At 35.3% G+C, this 16,519-nt stretch overlaps 3 protein-coding genes across 4 annotated transcripts; 2 read left to right on the top strand and 1 right to left on the bottom strand.

The window, feature by feature from the left end:
* The first annotated feature begins 509 nt into the window (after positions 1-509).
* Positions 510-6,085, top strand: LOC107928589 (actin-related protein 9). 2 transcript variants are annotated; one of them, XR_001692637.2, is made up of 21 exons: positions 547-696; positions 801-873; positions 962-1,071; positions 1,184-1,243; positions 1,351-1,416; positions 1,515-1,617; positions 1,803-2,011; positions 2,242-2,362; positions 2,535-2,599; positions 2,856-2,945; positions 3,150-3,200; positions 3,330-3,461; positions 3,552-3,641; positions 3,714-3,784; positions 3,863-4,062; positions 4,149-4,192; positions 4,277-4,326; positions 4,718-4,763; positions 5,178-5,228; positions 5,528-5,728; positions 5,832-6,085. XR_001692637.2 is itself a non-coding variant. In XM_016859841.2 (20 exons), exons 1-20 carry the CDS (start codon positions 694-696, stop codon positions 5,669-5,671), a joined length of 1,779 nt encoding a protein of 592 aa, XP_016715330.2. In that variant the 5' UTR covers positions 510-693; the 3' UTR covers positions 5,672-6,085. The 2 variants fall into 2 exon arrangements, 1 of the variants encoding a protein (XP_016715330.2); XM_016859841.2 differs by having other exon boundaries at positions 510-696; positions 5,528-6,085.
* Positions 6,086-8,061: 1,976 nt separating this feature from the next.
* LOC107928467 (uncharacterized) lies at positions 8,062-10,032 on the bottom strand. The gene has a single exon (XM_016859709.1). The coding sequence runs from the start codon at positions 10,030-10,032 to the stop codon at positions 8,062-8,064; it is 1,971 nt and encodes a 656-aa protein (XP_016715198.1).
* Positions 10,033-10,735: 703 nt separating this feature from the next.
* Positions 10,736-16,194, top strand: LOC107928456 (DNA repair protein RAD5B-like). The gene is given in 18 exon segments (XM_016859697.2): positions 10,736-11,727; positions 11,819-11,952; positions 12,048-12,183; positions 12,276-12,332; positions 12,671-12,811; positions 12,896-13,047; positions 13,140-13,224; positions 13,336-13,557; positions 13,651-13,794; positions 13,927-14,079; positions 14,164-14,231; positions 14,316-14,538; positions 14,629-14,741; positions 14,825-14,971; positions 14,973-15,399; positions 15,466-15,537; positions 15,611-15,709; positions 15,914-16,194. Coding segments are annotated over 18 exon segments (3,336 nt in total). The 5' UTR covers positions 10,736-10,887; the 3' UTR covers positions 16,037-16,194.
* The last annotated feature ends 325 nt before the right edge of the window (positions 16,195-16,519 follow it).

The following is a 16,519-nucleotide window of genomic DNA, read 5'->3' as shown; positions in this document are numbered from 1 at the left end:
AGTTTTTATTTATTTATTTATTTTATAATATCACATTGACAAATTTAATAAAAAAATTTAACTTTCTTAAAAAAACAATATTTAAATTTATAAAAATGCATAAATTTATAATATATTTTAACTGGATCCCACATGTTTAATGGTAGGAATTGTTTTTGAGCCTCTAGACCATTTAGATATTGGAGATGCAATTTGAAGGGGAAAAAACTAAATTTTGAAATAATAATTGGATTAGATTAAATAAATAAGTAGAAATTTATAAAAAATAAATATGATGTAATCATTGAATTTAATTAATTTGTATCAGTTTAATACTTTTTTTAAAATTCGATTTAATAGTCTGATTTAATTCATATTTTCGAGTTTTATAAAAATATAATTTTTTTTAAAATTATAAAAATATTGAATTATTATTAAAAATAATTTTTTTAAAAAAAAAACTACATTTCAAATGTATAAAAATTAAAATTTGGTATATTTTAAAATTATATGTTTTTAATATCAAATGAAAGAAAGAACATTCACAACGTAAAACGTCATCGTTTCCAGGTCCTTTACGCTTCGAAATAAAACACTGGGAAAATCGCAGTGGGTTTCAAGGTGAAACAGAAAACAAAGTGAATGAAGAAATAATATTAAGCTGAAAACTTCTTCAAATTCAAGAGAAGGAAAGCTCATTCTTTCAATTTTGTCATGGTACTTGAAACCAAGAAACCCTAATCATATTCCCCAAAAGAAATTTCATAATTTTTTCGAAAATTTCCATCTTTTGTGACACTAATCGTTTTGGGTTTTTGCAGGATTATTTGAAAACAGTGGTTCCTTCTCAACTCCTCGCTGAACGTGGCTCTAATCTCGTCGTCATCAACCCAGGTAACTCCCTTTTTTTAACGATTTTCCTCCAAATTTGGAAATTACAGAACTCGGGTAATGGATTAATTTGCTTATTAATTTTGCTTAGGTTCTGCAAATATTAGAGTAGGGTTAGCTAAGCAAGACTCTCCTTTTAGCATTCCTCATTGCATTGCTCGTCGCAGCAACCAGTTACCCAAGTTAAATGTTCAAGATCAGGTTCCCCCCTCTTTTTCAACTATATCTCACCCCTTTTTTTTTCACTTGTTTTTCATTTGGGATTTGTTTGGATGAAATTTTGGATTCTTCTTCTTCTTTTTTTTTCTTTCAGTTGCTTAATTCTCAAGTTACCACAGCGCAGCATATGGAGCGCGAAAAGGCATATGATGTGGTGAGTCATGAGTGTGTTCATGTTGGCTTTCCTTTTTTTTTTTAATGTTAACGTGTTTTATATAGCAATCCAAGTTGGAATTCAATGTTTGTTTTTTTGTTTGAAAGATTGCGTCGTTGTTGAAGATACCTTTCCTTGATGAAGAGGTTGCCAATAATTCTATTCCCCGAAAGGTAAGGATTTTAAGCTGAAGTTAAGTATGGCCACGAATGGTAGTTATCTATTGACTTATTGGAGCTTGTAGTGCTAAATCTCTTAAGCTAATAAGCAGATGGGACGTGTTGATGGGTATAATCCTCAGAATCCAAGGAAGGATGGAGCCTTCACTTGGACTGATACACATGTGAAGGACCTAGATTCATCAGTGCCACAAGGTGATTGGAAATTCCAATTTTTTTGCCTTGTGCCTAATTATCAAGTTTACTTGTGTTTGAGTGGATCTATGAAGTATTGTGTTGCACCTTTATTGCTTCTAATTCTAGGCAGATTCTTTGGATCTATGAGTTCAATTTCTCTAGTTTCACTTTGAGCTTCTTATACATGGATATTGGTTGTGCAGAAAGTTCATCGGATAAAAGTGTCATAGCTGAGTCCTTGGCTCAAAATGAAGGTACTGAATCGAAGGAACCTACTTTGGCTGAACGCAAGTTCAGGGAGGTCATATTTGGTGAGGAAGCACTAAGGATATCTCCCACTGAGCCATACTCCTTAAGGCGTCTTATTCGTAGAGGTCATCTAAATATTTCGCAACATTACCCCATGCAGCAGGTCCTGTCAATATTTTTGTCAACATTTGTATATTGAAGCAATATGCTTGTTATTTCTCCTTTTAGGGTCTAACAAATCACATCACTGTGATTAAATATTGAATTATCTTGATCCTGCTCAGTATGTTGTTTACACTGAGATAATACAACTTAAATATTGAGATAGTTGCATTGTTATTTAAAAACAGGACAATTAATCTACTCTCTTAAACTTACTTTATCATTTTGCAGGTCCTTGAAGATCTGCATGCTCTATGGGACTGGATTTTGTTAGAGAAATTGCATATCCCTCACCAAGAAAGGAGCTTATATTCTGCTATTCTTGTTGTTCCGGAGACATTTGATAATCGTGGTATGTAAAAATTGATTATTGTTTTCTAATTGTAGCAAGTCTCGTCCCTTTGATTCTGTACTATGTATTTGTGGTAAAAGTTCTAGATCCAGTTTATATGTGTAAGATCATTCCTCACTCTTACTATATGGAATGTTTTGTAACAATCAAATTTTATGGGTTTTGCAAGCAGAGATAAAGGAAATCTTATCTATTTTACTGCGAGATTTGCGCTTTAGCTCAGCAGTGGTACACCAGGTGAGAAGTTCATCTCATATTTTTTAGATGCAAACGTGGATCAAGTTACGATACCAGCATTACTTTTGTGTCTATGTCATATAATACTCAAATTTATAAGCAAAAAAACCTTCCTGATGACAGGTATCCTGTCTTGATAGTGTATTTTTTCCGTCTTTCTGATTATCTCATTAGATCCTTTTTCCAGCTTTACCAGTAGAAACTAAGTAGAAAATCACTCATTCTGTAATATTTGCTTCAAATATGATTATCTCAGGAAGGCCTGGCAGCAGTTTTTGGGAATGGATTATCAACGGCGTGTGTTGTAAATTTGGGTGCTCAAGTATCATCAGTTATTTGCATTGAGGTAACTGATTCAAAATTCAAATAGATCTCTATTATAATTTGTGTACATTCATTCTTTTTCTTCTGTTGAAGGAAATACTCTACTCGCAAATTAGTCTTTTTCTATTTATTTCATGCTTGGTTCTATTATTTGTGGCATAACTGGGAAATGACTAATTTGAGTGTGTTGTGGTCTTACTCTATTAAGAACTCTTATTATGTGCAGGATGGAGTGGCTCTACCTAATACAGAGAAGACTTTACCATTTGGTGGAGAGGTTTGAATTCTCATCATTCTTTCTGCCTCTCAGCTTTCTTCATGCAGAGGAAGAAGCTTCATTATTGAATGTTTGTCAATGAACGTTTCTTTTTGTTGGCTATTTTATCATTTGTATTTACTCTTCCAGGATATATCAAGATGTCTACTTTGGACCCAGAGGCACCATCAGACATGGCCACAAATTCGTACTGATATTTTGACAAAGCCTATAGATCTATTGATGCTGAACAGGTTAAAAGAGTCCTACTGTGAAATCAAGGTGAATCATTTGGCTCCTGGACCTGGTATTCTTAGGTTTCTTTGCTGTGGAAATAATCTTATTGTACTTTCTCAATGCACTGTTGCACAGGAGGGTGAACTTGATACTATTGCTGTAGTTCATTCTTATGAGGATGCCATGCCTGCAGGATCTCATAAGACGAGGCTAACTGCTCTGAATGTATGTTTTAACTTAGATATCATTTCCTTTCTTCTCTTGAAGGATTTACTATTGATGGTTCATTTTAAATAGGTTCCTCCTATGGGTTTGTTCTACCCAACGCTTTTGATTCCTGATTTATATCCGCCACCACCCCGTTCTTGGTTAGTAATACTTGTTCAAGTTTGGGAGTAGTTTTAAATTATTTCCTGTAGGGTTATTTTGATGGTGTGCTTCACCAGGTTTCATGACTATGAAGATATGCTGGAGGAAACATGGCATATTGAATTTCCAAGAAGGTCTGACATGCCAGACGGTCTTTATCCTGGCAATAATGTTGGTTTACAAATGTGGGATAACTATCCATTTGTCTCAATGAAACCTAAGAAAGAAGAGAAGGTTGGCCTAGCAGAAGCCATAACCAGCAGTATTCTTTCAACTGGTACGTTTGCACACTGCTAATTTTGCACATTCAAATAAGCTATAGTACCATTCAAATCTAACTTATTAGCTTTGTTCAATTGACAGGTCGCATAGACTTGCAAAGAAAATTGTTTTGTAGCATACAATTGGTGAGATTCTTAAGAAGGGTAGATCACAACATTATACTTTCATTTATTAAAAACTGTAACTTTTAACATTGTTTTGTGCTTCAGATTGGTGGAGTGGCTTTAACTGGTGGGCTAATTCCTGCCGTGGAAGAGAGGTTGGTATCTCTCCTTTCCCCCTTTGTTGTCCTCCTACTTTATGCAAATAGTAGTTAATATATGCATTAATTGCTAATCCAGCATTATAGCTAACTACGAGGATCATTGCCTGCAAAAGTTGTTGTATAAGGCTTCAATAGCACTTACATGGGTTAGGGCAAAGACCCTAGTTCTCTATAGGCAGTGTTGACTAAGAATGCATTAAGTGCATTCATTGACTGTCAAGAAATTGGTAATAATTCTTCTAGATTAGTGGGTAACTTGCAAGTTAATATTGAGATCCAATTTTTTCTGGTCTCCATAATGGTGAACATTTTCTTAGTTTTTTTAAAGTGCTGTGCAATCATTTCACCAGACCATCGTTGTTTCTTCTTTTTTATATGTTTGCAGAGTCTTACATACCATTCCTTCAAATGAAGCAATTCATACTGTTGAGGTAAGTCTTGCCTAATTTTAATATTCGTTAAAATTTTGCTACATCTGTCTTCTGCACTAGATTGTGGCCACTTTAATATGGTTAGAATTCGAGTATATTTTCTAATCTTGATGTTTAGATGAACTTAATTTTAATATTCCTGTTCAGTGAGTTATGTTGCTCCGGACATATCAATTGGTGCAAAAGGAATATGTGGGGTCGAAAGACATTTAGATTTAACTCTTTGTATTGTAACTCAAAGAAAAAAAAATTATTCTTTTATGTCTAACGTATCTCATGATCAGTTGAAGTTAGCTTTATACTTGAATTAGGTTCAAGGTTGTTGCGGTTTCCTTTCGCTTATGTATGGTTAGTTTTTTTTTTTTCAATTACGGATGATGGTTTTGGTATTCTTGTATCTCACCTGTGAAATAGGTTTTGCAATCAAGAACGAATCCAACATTTGTGTCCTGGAAAGGTGGAGCTGTAAGTCATCTTCCATCCTTTTTCTTCTTCAATGTTCGGGTTTCTTTTGTTTTTGGTACAATGCAAATGCATTTGTTCACTGAATTTGCTTATGCAATATCTTCATAAGGGTGAGGTTTTTTAATATTTACATCAATAAGTACGGGACCAGAATTACTGTATTTATATGTAACTAGCATAGAGATTAGATTAACTGTTGTGTTAGCTTTTTATGCTAGTTCCTTGTGTTGTGTTAGCTAGTCTAGACTCTAGATTAAGATTACTTGAAATGTTTGCTTATACCATGATGATTATTACAGATCCTTGGAGTCCTAGATTTTGGGCGGGATGCATGGGTACATCGAGAGGACTGGATCCGGAATGGGATTCATATCGGGAGTGGCAGGAAATACAAGGATTCTTATTTTCTTCAGGCACAGGCAATGTGTTACATAAATTCGTAGAAGCTGGTGGATAGGTGAAAACTTCTCTAAAACCAGTGGTCATCTACAAGGTTGAAGGTGATATTTCTCTTGGAAAGTAAACAAGGCATTAAGTTCCTAATCCACACACTGTAGCTGTCTAGAAACTACTGAGACATGCCAATGGTTCTTCATTTTGTAGTTTTCAGGAGCAAGTGACTAGTTGACTGCAGTTTGGGATTAGCAAAGCACTTGTCTATTAGAACACATACTGCTGCTCCATGGCGGGGTTCGTTTTTGTGTTAAGAAACTTGTATATTCATGGTAGTTTGCAGTCCAGAATCTTCAGCATAGTCAATACAAACTAGAATGCGATGCATCATCAACTTTTTATAGCATGTATCACTAATTTTTATTGTTAATGGGGATAACTTTTGTTGTCCTGTTCCCCCAAAACCCCTTTCTTTCTCTTCATAGTTTTCAGCTGCCATGGCTGTTAATGAGATGGTAATATGAGTGACATAGCTTCATAATGCGAAAGCTCCCAGGTGGAGTAAAGAGCCCAATAGTAGAAAAGGGTCGGTCGGCTAAATATGCCACGACCACCCTCGTTTGGGTGCAATATTAAAATAGTTTATAAAAAAATATTAAAGGCAATAGTTTATAAAAAAATATTAAAGGCAACGCAAACTAGAGATCAACATCAATATTACATATTAAACAAATACAACACTTGTCACATTTAAGGGATGTGACTTATTATTTTGAAAATGAAACAACCCATACATTTTGTTTATTTGTTTCACAAATATGGTAACAAACCGGCAATCCTCAAACATAAATTGCAACCCCAATCATGTCCTTGCAGTCCAATCATCCATTTTGTTCCATTCTCATTGAACCTTGCGAACAATGTAATAGAAAAAAAAAGTGCATCTATAAGATCATGAATATCGAAGCTAATGGGCATTGAAATCTCCCGTGGCAGCATTGGTTTTAAATATCATTGATGAACCATGATTCAAGCTGCTGCTCAATCCATACTAAAAAATAACATATAGGTTTTATATGGATAGAATCATTTTGTGATGGGCAATTTGGACTCGAAAAAAATCAAAGCTAAATCATGAAAATAGAAGTAACATATATATATTGAAATAGAGAATTAGTGAAGCAACACATCATACCTTGCTTTTGATATTGATTGAAACGTTTGCTGTTCAACAGTCATGAGTGATGGCATCTGCTTGAGTCTTACAAAGTTCAACCGGTCTCGTAAAACCGAAGCTAGGAGGTCTCACACATTTCTAGTGGACAATATAATTACATGTAAGCTCTGCACATTCAAAAACCAAATCTTTACAGGGTTTACTGCATTTACAGCATACAATGTAACGATAAGGCTTCCATACGAAAGTGAGAGGATGTGGGTGGCCTTTTCCTTTGTACATGCTTCCAGGCTTGATGAACATGTACGATACGAGTAACTCAGCCCAATTCAAAGGCCATAATAGAGATGAGTTTAGTTTCCCTCAAGGTCCAATTACGAGATCTAAATCCAAACAGATAAAGTCAAAACTCAACTTAGTGGTTCAAGACTTTATCACGAAAAAAATTCGAGAAGAAGAGTTGAAGTTTTAAGACAATAAATTCTGGAGTAATGATGAATTAGAAGAGACTAATTATGTTCGTGGGTCTAAACTCTCAATCTATGACGACAAACCCATGTGGAAAATGCTAACAAGCTTAAGCATTTCACTTCAATAACCCCAATTGATCTTACAAGCTTAGACGTTTCATATTGGGTTTAAGTTTTAGGCTTAATTTTTATTATATATGAGCACAATATTTTATTTATTAGCTCTTATATGTTAGCAAGAAAGTTTAGTTTAAAACTACTTTTTGTTTAGATTAAATTAGAATTCTAGTATACTTAGGAGTTTTATTTAGATTTATTTATCTAGCCTATATATAGGCCTTTGCATTGTACAAGGAAGACACTTCATTATTATTCTATTTCTCTTTTGAGTTAATAAATTCTCTCTGAGTTTTTGTTTTCAAGAATTTCTCTTGAGTTTCTTTTAGAAGAGTTTTAACAATCTTTTTAGATTGTGGGAATTATCTTCAAACTTTTACTTGCCAAGGTTTTTATATTGGAGGGGAAATTAGAGCCGCTTGAAGGAGGTTGTGGATTCTTCGTGTTTCCAAGGCTTCTTAGGACTTCTACATGCCACGTTCTATCTTTCCATTTATCTTCTTTATTCACTTTCTTAATCTTTAATTTATTATTTGTTTTAATTATTTTATCTAACTTGAATTTAATTTCGTTTCAGGTTGTGTCAAAAATCCAAGTTTCTTTCCGAACGTCTAGAGCCCTAAGTCAAATCCGCAACTTCGACAAACTTTACAATCCGCTTTCGCGTTCATCCTTCTCACCCTTTATCAATGTAGATTGCAAGAACACAGTTGGGATGAGCAGAAAACTCGCAAATTGCACAATGATAAAACCAGAGATTTGGATCTCTTTCTTTCTCACAGAGGTCACAGTAATGATATTTTGGATAATCATTACCTTCCTGATAAGCGAGTGCTAGTGGATGTTCATGGCGCTTGTGTCGAGTTGTAAGCCGTAGCCTTGAGCAATCAAAATCCAAATTAAAATCGCAATGCTTACAACTAAATTGACTTCTCCAAGTTTCACCACAACCATTACACCTTCCATGCTGATTACGATTATAAAGGATAGGGTGCTGGTGTCCTGGATGTTTGGTCCTATAATCAATAACCGAGCATTGAAGACAAATATGAACATTAAATTTATTACATTTATAGGAAAACCCGCCACAATCATATTCGCAAATACTACATTTGAATAGGTAGCCGACGACAAGGATGTGGAGTTCTTGACAGCCATGAAACCACAGGTGTTTCTTCCTCGGTGATTTACCACAAACTTTGTGAAAGAAATTACACTGTAATGTACAACAGTAAAATGAATCCAAAATTAGCAACATGCAACCATCACAAGTTATATCATTCTCCATGACATTGTCACTTAATATTAGGTCATGTGCATGACTGAAGTGTTTTATTCTTGTCATTTCTCCACTTTCATTTTGTTCGATGACACAAGTGATGGGATTTACACCCAAATCATCATCATGATTCCCAGCTATGTCCTTTGCTTCAATTATATAGTAACGATCTCTGTATTTTGTTGCACATTTCACATGGGCAATGAAATTGCAGCGTAAGCAATAGTAACTCCCATAATCTATGTTCACTTCAACATCACAAAAGCTACAATCCCGAATTTTTGACTCGTTTTCTGAAATGAAATAGTTGTGGTATATAGGATGGTAATGTCGTCTGACTCCGATGATAAGTGGTATTGAAATACATTTTGTATGGATCATAAGGTTGCATGTAGAACATATGTAGGCAATATAATTTCCCTCGAGACCACATGCATTACAAACGAACGAAGGTTGTCCCTGAAACAAAGTGAATGGGTGTTGGTGATTTTTATCTTTCACAATAGGTGGTAGGAATGCACACTCAGTATGAAGAGAAAAGTTGCAAGTTGAACAACAATAGACAAACTTTTCATGTTGGGTTTCTTGACATGTCTTGCAAAGAAGATTTCCACTGTTCAATTGTAGAACAAGAGGATGTCTACGATGGGAGAGATGATTGATTTTAGTAGGTTGCTGGGCACATTTAATGTGAAGGGCAAACGAGCAAGCTGAACAACAATAAAGAAATCCCCTAGGCCGAGTTTCTTCACATATTTTGCAAGAGAAACGTTTAATGTTGAACTGCAGAACAAGAGGATGTTCTTTGTGAAATGGATGGTTGATTTCATGAGGTAGTTCAGCACATTTAATGTGCAGGTTGAACCCACAAGCAACAGAAAAGTATCTAGACTCTCCTAACGGTAACCAACACCCAAAACACTTAGCATTTTCAAGTTCTTTGTTACCTTCTTCTAGGAAGACGGATGGATCTTTCGTGGCTATGTGGTTAAGCTCTTGAAGCTTTTGTTCAGCAATGCTGAGGGTAAATAAAGCACATTTGATATGGAAGTCTAATCCACAAGAACAGTGATAAACAAAGAAGTCACATTTTTTATAGCAGAAATCACAATAACAGCTTCCAACATATGGTGATTCTGGTAAAAGAACAAGAGGGTGATGGTGATGATAAGGACGATCAATCTTTGAAGGTGCCTCGGCGCATTTCTTGTGGAGAGAAAATTCACACTCCCCACAACTGAAACTTGGATCCGACACCACCTCTCCACACCTTGAGCATTTAGCTTTTTTCGTTTCATTGCTCTGCTCTTCATTGAACACCAATGGATGTATGTGCTCCAAGTTTTGAGACTCCATCTCCATATCCATGTTCTTCTTTTTCTCTTTGTTTCGACTCTCAGAAGTGATAGCGTGCCAAAGATTAGCAGAAAATGATTTTGAAATTCAACACCAATGGCTTAAACTCATATAATAATAATCCAAATTTAAACTAATTTGCAAGTTTAGTATCAATTCTTACGATTATCAAACAAACAAACAAACAAAATGAATAATCCAAATTTAAACTAATTTGCAAGTTTAGTATCTAAATGTTTGTGAAAAGGTAAAACAACCAATATAATATTAAACTTTTGGAAAATGAATAATCTTAAAGCAAATGTGTTGGATTGAATTTTTTAAAAATAATTTTTAGAAAACAAAAACAAAAATATGTGATAATTAGAAAATAAAATATATATTTTTTTACATTGTTATTACTAAAAATTGTTTAGTAAAACTAAAATGATGAAAGTAAGGATTCAAACCCATGTAACTATATAAATATATATTTTTTCAACAATTTTTTAGATATTTAATTTGATACCCTAATTTAAATTCGTATAAATGTAGTTTTTTTATTCGATTTCTTATGTTGATATTATAAAAAAGGTAACACTATATTATAAAAAAAATACCTTTTCATTTTTAAAAATTTTACCAAAAAGAAAAAGTTACTTTCTATATAAATCCGTCTTAGTCGACGCTATCAGGTAAAGTTAAGCTCCATTTGGCAAGAGCATAAAGTAAAATTTTCTTGCCCTTTTTAACCCACCCTTTTGGCGCCTAAAACTTCCTAAAAAAAATTAACCGCGAATATCCCAACGCGGTAAAAAAGTTTCGCGCCAAACTTATTTTCAATACATACCGAAACCCTCCCAAATCCCCCCCTCCATTTTTTCAGATATGAAAGCCATGGATATAGACACAGTAGAAGATAAGAAGATTCAAGAAATCCAATCATCCATGGATAGCAACGTTGTTTCCGTCGTTAAGTTGCTCCCTAAAGATCCTGATTCAAACCTTCATGCAAATACCGTTGGTCGAATTGTAACTGCGACCGGGTTTCGTGTTTCTACCCTGATAGGCTCAGGTGATCAGTTTGGAGAATCTGAACCAGTTCAGGCCATAGTAAAGGAGGAGCCTCTTTTGAGAGTGAAGGAAGAGCCTGATTTGGGGTTTGACAGTGACGCTTCCATGAAAGAAGATAAGGTGATTAAAGTGAAAGAGGAGCCTCGTTTGGGGTTTGGGAATGGAGTTCGAGTGAAGGAAGAAATGGGTTTTAATCAGACAGAGGAAGCAGTAGCCCAGAAGGAAGATTCAGGGCCAATGGATACTTTTGAAGAGTTTCTCCTGTTACAAAACTCAAAGGTTCAATCTCTTAATGAGTCTCACAATACCCAGATAAAAAAAAAGGCCAGTGAAACTGCTGAGTTAAAATCTAACAATCAAAACCCTCCATGCGTGAAAAAGGAACCTGATTTTGAGTGTTCACAAAAACGGGTCGATGTAAAGAAAGAGGTTTCTCAAGAGAGGAAAGTGAATGGTGCTTTAGTAGAAGATGAGGATTTTCCTGAAGACCGAGATTGGTATTTAGTTGGAAGAACAATAGTTAATGCTGTTTCAACAACTAAAGGGAAGAACAAATTGTTGGACAATGAGATTGTTTACTTCACTTTCCCTTCTCCAGTAGCCAGTTACAAGCTTCAATCCATTGTTCGATTCTCCACTAAACGTTGTGGAGAGGTTAGTTTATTCAAGTTGAACTTAATTTGTACCTTATTCGATTAAAAAGAACGATGTTTATTTAGTCTTTTTTTTTGTTATTGAATAATAGATTGGTCGGCTTCCAATGGATTGGGCAAAATGGGTGAATCCTCTTGTATATTCTAACAAGGTTAAAGTTCTTGGTCGGTGTATAGCTGCTCCTACAACACTTAGTATCATGCAAGAAGTCATGTTATTTGTAAGGTAAAGCTTTGGTTTTTCTTTTGCTTATTGATTGCAATATGTTGCTTTAAATAAAGGGGGATGATTAAATTTTCTTGTTTTGTTATGTTTGTCAGCTTTTACATTCACAGTTCAGTATTTACAATGGGTGATAAATCTTCCTTGATGTTTGATGCACCTTGGAACATGGAGTCTATGCTTAGTCCTTTGCTTAATCTATTTAGATACCTTAAAATAAAACCATATCAGAAGGTATCCCTCTATGATGATACTTTATAGTTCTTGCTATAATGTTGTTTTGTGGTTCTTATTTCATTTCTGTTGTTTTTGTTGCTCCATATCAGGCCGACTTCACTCCGGAAGAACTTAATTCTGGGAAACGTGTTCTCCATATCCAAGAAGTATGTGTAATTTCTCTGTAACTTTGAATGTTAGTTGTTAAAGCTTTAACTTCATAATGCAGTAGGTTTTGCTTGGATGTTCATGGATAATTAGTTGTCCTCTAGTGAGTTTTATGTATTGTTCATACTTCAAGTTATGCTGCAAATGGCATCCTTCACCATTGATTCAAGTTTCATTGCTCAACCAATGTACTGTGAGCCTTTAAGGTTGAGTAGTTATTATGTTGTTTTAGATACCAATGCATACCGATTAACCATAGTTGCACATTGGCTTTGTTCACTGGTGTTTGAGCTTGACAAACATGTAAAAAGTTGACAACTTTTGTTGATTATAGCAGGATGGTTACAGTGAAGTTACAGCGGCTTTGCCTGCAGCAAAACGAAGAAGGGGTTGTCAGGAGCAGAATAAAGATGAACAAGATATTTCAGAGGCATCTTTGAATAAGATTGTTGGCGCTGCAGACACATACGATTTGGAGGTAAGGGATTTCTTTAAGCATCTAGTTTGAGAATTTATTAACAAAGTCTTCTCTATGTTTCCTCATTCTTTTGCATACTTTTAGGAAATGGAGCCCCCACATACACTCATGTGCAAGTTGAGGCCGTATCAGAAGCAAGCTCTTTACTGGATGTCCGGGTGGGAGAAAGGAATTGATGCTGAGAAAGCTGCACAAACTCTTCATCCATGCTGGTCTGCATATCGCATATGCGATGAGTATGTATATTTGTTATAATAGTGAAATTTGATCAAGCATTTAGCCAATTAGTGAAGTAGTTTGGAACTTGACCACACATTCTTTCTAGCAGAAGGGCTTCCACAATCTATGTAAATGTCTTCTCTGGAGAAGCTACAATTCAATTTCCAAGTGCTAGGCAAATGGCAAGAGGAGGAGTCAGTATTTGTTCTCAGATTATATATATTTTCAAATTCTTTTTGATTGGGATGGTCTTGGCTATGATAGTATTTAAAAAAAAAAATCGAAGTAGACAAGTATATTTGCAGATTCTAGCTGATGCAATGGGTCTCGGAAAGACTGTGATGACAATAGCTCTAATCCTTTCAAGACTTGGTAGAGGAAATCCTGATAATGAAAAGCCTGATTCAAGAAAAGCCAATGGTAGCATAACCACAAACAAGAAAAGAGACACTTACGGAAATGCCCCACGCAGAGCAAAGGGAGGCACTCTTATTATTTGTCCCATGGCATTGTTAAGCCAGTGGAAGGTGATTTCTCATTCCATTTTGCACTGAGAGATAAAGAGATGATAGGTTGACCTCTTTTATGTGGAATGTAATGAGTTCTAGTGAAATTCCCAGGATGAGCTTGAGACTCACTCAAGGCCTGAAACGATATCAATTTTTGTTCACTATGGTGGTGATAGAACCAATGATCCCAGGGTGATCTCAGAGCATGATGTGGTCTTAACAACATACGGGGTCTTAACTGCTGCTTATAAAAGTGTAAGAGAAAACTTAATTCTGTTTAGCTACTTTCCATGCTGAGCTGAGTTTTTGCTCCAAAATGTTTTGATGCATGTCTGAAATTCTAAGTTATCCTTCTTTGGACTGAATTATGTGGACATTCTGATATAGGATGCCGGGAACAGCATTTATCACAGCGTTGACTGGTATAGGGTGGTTTTAGATGAAGCTCATACGATTAAATCCTCAAAAACACTAGGAGCTCAAGCTTGCTTTGCATTGTCTGCGCATTGCCGTTGGTGTCTCACTGGAACCCCGCTTCAGGTTTGCCTTATTTATCATTGTCCATTTTCTTTCCCCTTCATGATAGCTATGTGCTTAATTTCCCTTACTCATTGTTTCCTGCAGAATAATTTGGAAGACCTCTACAGCCTTTTGTGCTTCTTGCACGTGGAACCATGGTGCAACTGGGCATGGTATAAACAAGTTCAAATAATTGTGTATCATCTAGTGAGTCCTATGTATTTCTCTGTTCATGATGTCATTTGTGATATATATAGGTGGAAGACAAAGATTCAAGGGCCTTATGAGAATGGTAATCCAACAGGACTGAAATGGATCAAAGCAATATTAAGGCTACTGATGTTGAGAAGAACAAAGGAAACAAAGGATAAAGAGGGAAGGCCTATTCTTGTTCTTCCTCCAACTGATATTCAAGTCATCGAGTGCGAGCAGTCAGAAGCTGAACGTGATTTCTATGATGCTTTATTCAAAAGATCTAAAGTATGTGTGCCTTATCATATATGCAAGAGTTGCTTTTTGAGTTGAGTAAGTTGAGAAGAAAGCTAAAATATCTCTATTTGATTTAAACAGGTTCAGTTTGATCAATTTGTTGCACAAGGCAGGGTTCTTCACAATTATGCATCGATTCTCGAGTTATTACTACGACTAAGGCAGTGTTGCAACCATCCTTTTCTTGTAATGAGGTCAGAAATGCATTTCATGAACTTATTACTGGTGCAGAAACTTTAGTTTCTTTCCCTTCTAACCTTTCTTTAAATGTGCACAGTCGAGCTGATTCGCAGCAGTATTCGGACTTGAACAAACTAGCGAGAAGGTTCCTTGAAGCTCACCCTGGTTCGGTCACTTTGAATCAAAATGCCCCAACCAAGGCCTACATTGAAGAAGTTGTAGATGGTATCCGGAGGGGTGAAAACACAGTGTCCAATATGCATGGAATCTGCAGATGACCCTGTCCTCACACCATGCGCACATAGGATGTGCAGGGAATGTCTCCTTTCGAGTTGGCGAATACCAACACTTGGATCATGTCCAATCTGCAGAACACTACTGAAGAAAACTGATCTCATAACATGTCCAACTGAAAACAAGTTCCGAGTTGACATAGACAAAAACTGGAAGGAGTCATCAAAAGTTTCAAAGCTATTAGACTGCTTAGAACGAAGTCGCCGGTCAGGTTCTGGTGAAAAGAGCATTGTGTTCAGTCAATGGACTTCATTTCTAGATCTCTTAGAAATCCCATTAAAGAGGAAAGGAATTGGATTCTTACGGTTTGATGGGAAACTGGCTCAAAAACAAAGGGAAAGGGTTCTAAAAGAGTTCAATGACACAAGAGAGAAACTGGTAAGCCCTGCATTACAAGTTATATATATCATCGAATCCATTCTTTAATCTATTTCATGTTTGTAGGTATTGTTGATGTCTTTGAAAGCTGGTGGAGTTGGCCTGAATTTAACAGCAGCCTCTAATGTCTTCTTAATGGTATATATACATAACAAAAAGAGTCAAATTCTTATCGTTTTGGTCTTAATTTATGACAAAATCATCCTTGTAGGATCCTTGGTGGAACCCTGCAGTTGAAGAACAAGCAATCATGCGAATTCATCGAATTGGGCAAAAGAGAACAGTTACTGTTAGAAGATTCATAGTTAAGGTGAGTTTCATTGTTTATGAAAATGACAAAGTTGACAACTATGATGGGATTTTTTCAAATCGCATAATTCAACAGTTTGTGTTGAAATTTACTAGGTTGATTAGGTCAAACTGCCGGATTCTTTTTCTCGAGTTACATTAGGAAACTTTGATATGTTCTTTTCTGGGTTATTATTTTTCATTAATGAACAATGATAAAATCCAGGAAACAGTGGAGGAAAGGATGCAACAAGTTCAAGCAAGGAAGGAGAAGATGATTGCAGGTGCTTTAACTGATGAAGAAGTTAGGTCAGCTAGGATTGAAGAGCTGAAAATGCTTTTCAGATGATTTTATAAATTAATCATTTTAATTTTTGTGAATGGTGTATGTAATTCAGATAGAAACTAAAATGGTAAAATTCCTTAAGGGGGCTTCTCCTTAGTCCTTTGGAAGCCCTTTTTTTGTAAATTTTGGTTATTATCAATGGCAATGATTCTCTCTTTTTATATTATTAGCATGCTTTTCTCAATCCATTTAAAAAAAAAAAAAAGAAGAGAGAATCTTAATAAATTCTTTTGACTATTCAAAATCAAACATTCAACAGTGTCCCTTTGACAGGACTGAATTTTTCCAATCAAAGTATCAAATTAATTTTCTTAATACAAAAAAAGAGAGAGAGAGAGAGAGAGAGAAAAGAAAAGAAGAAAATAAAGAAAGAAAGCTACAGAAAATCTTATTATAAATAAATGTTCTTTGAATATTCTGAAATAGCGGTCATACCCTTGACTAAATTTAGATTACAATTTTTTTATATATTTAGATTTTGATTTA

The sequence above is a fragment of the Gossypium hirsutum genome, chromosome A09, assembly GCF_007990345.1.
Source record: "Gossypium hirsutum isolate 1008001.06 chromosome A09, Gossypium_hirsutum_v2.1, whole genome shotgun sequence".
Classification (NCBI taxonomy): domain Eukaryota; kingdom Viridiplantae; phylum Streptophyta; class Magnoliopsida; order Malvales; family Malvaceae; genus Gossypium; species Gossypium hirsutum.
This window is presented reverse-complemented; position numbering and strand designations above follow the sequence as displayed.

Coding starts and splice junctions, on each gene's coding strand:
- LOC107928589 (XM_016859841.2), top strand. Junction 1,618..1,802: donor AGATTCATCAGTGCCACAAG/GTGATTGGAAAT, acceptor TTGGTTGTGCAG/AAAGTTCATCGGATAAAAGT. Junction 4,063..4,148: donor CAGCAGTATTCTTTCAACTG/GTACGTTTGCAC, acceptor TTCAATTGACAG/GTCGCATAGACTTGCAAAGA.
- LOC107928467 (XM_016859709.1), bottom strand. CDS start 10,032: ATGGATATGGAGATGGAGTCTCAAAACTTGGAGCACATACATCCATTG.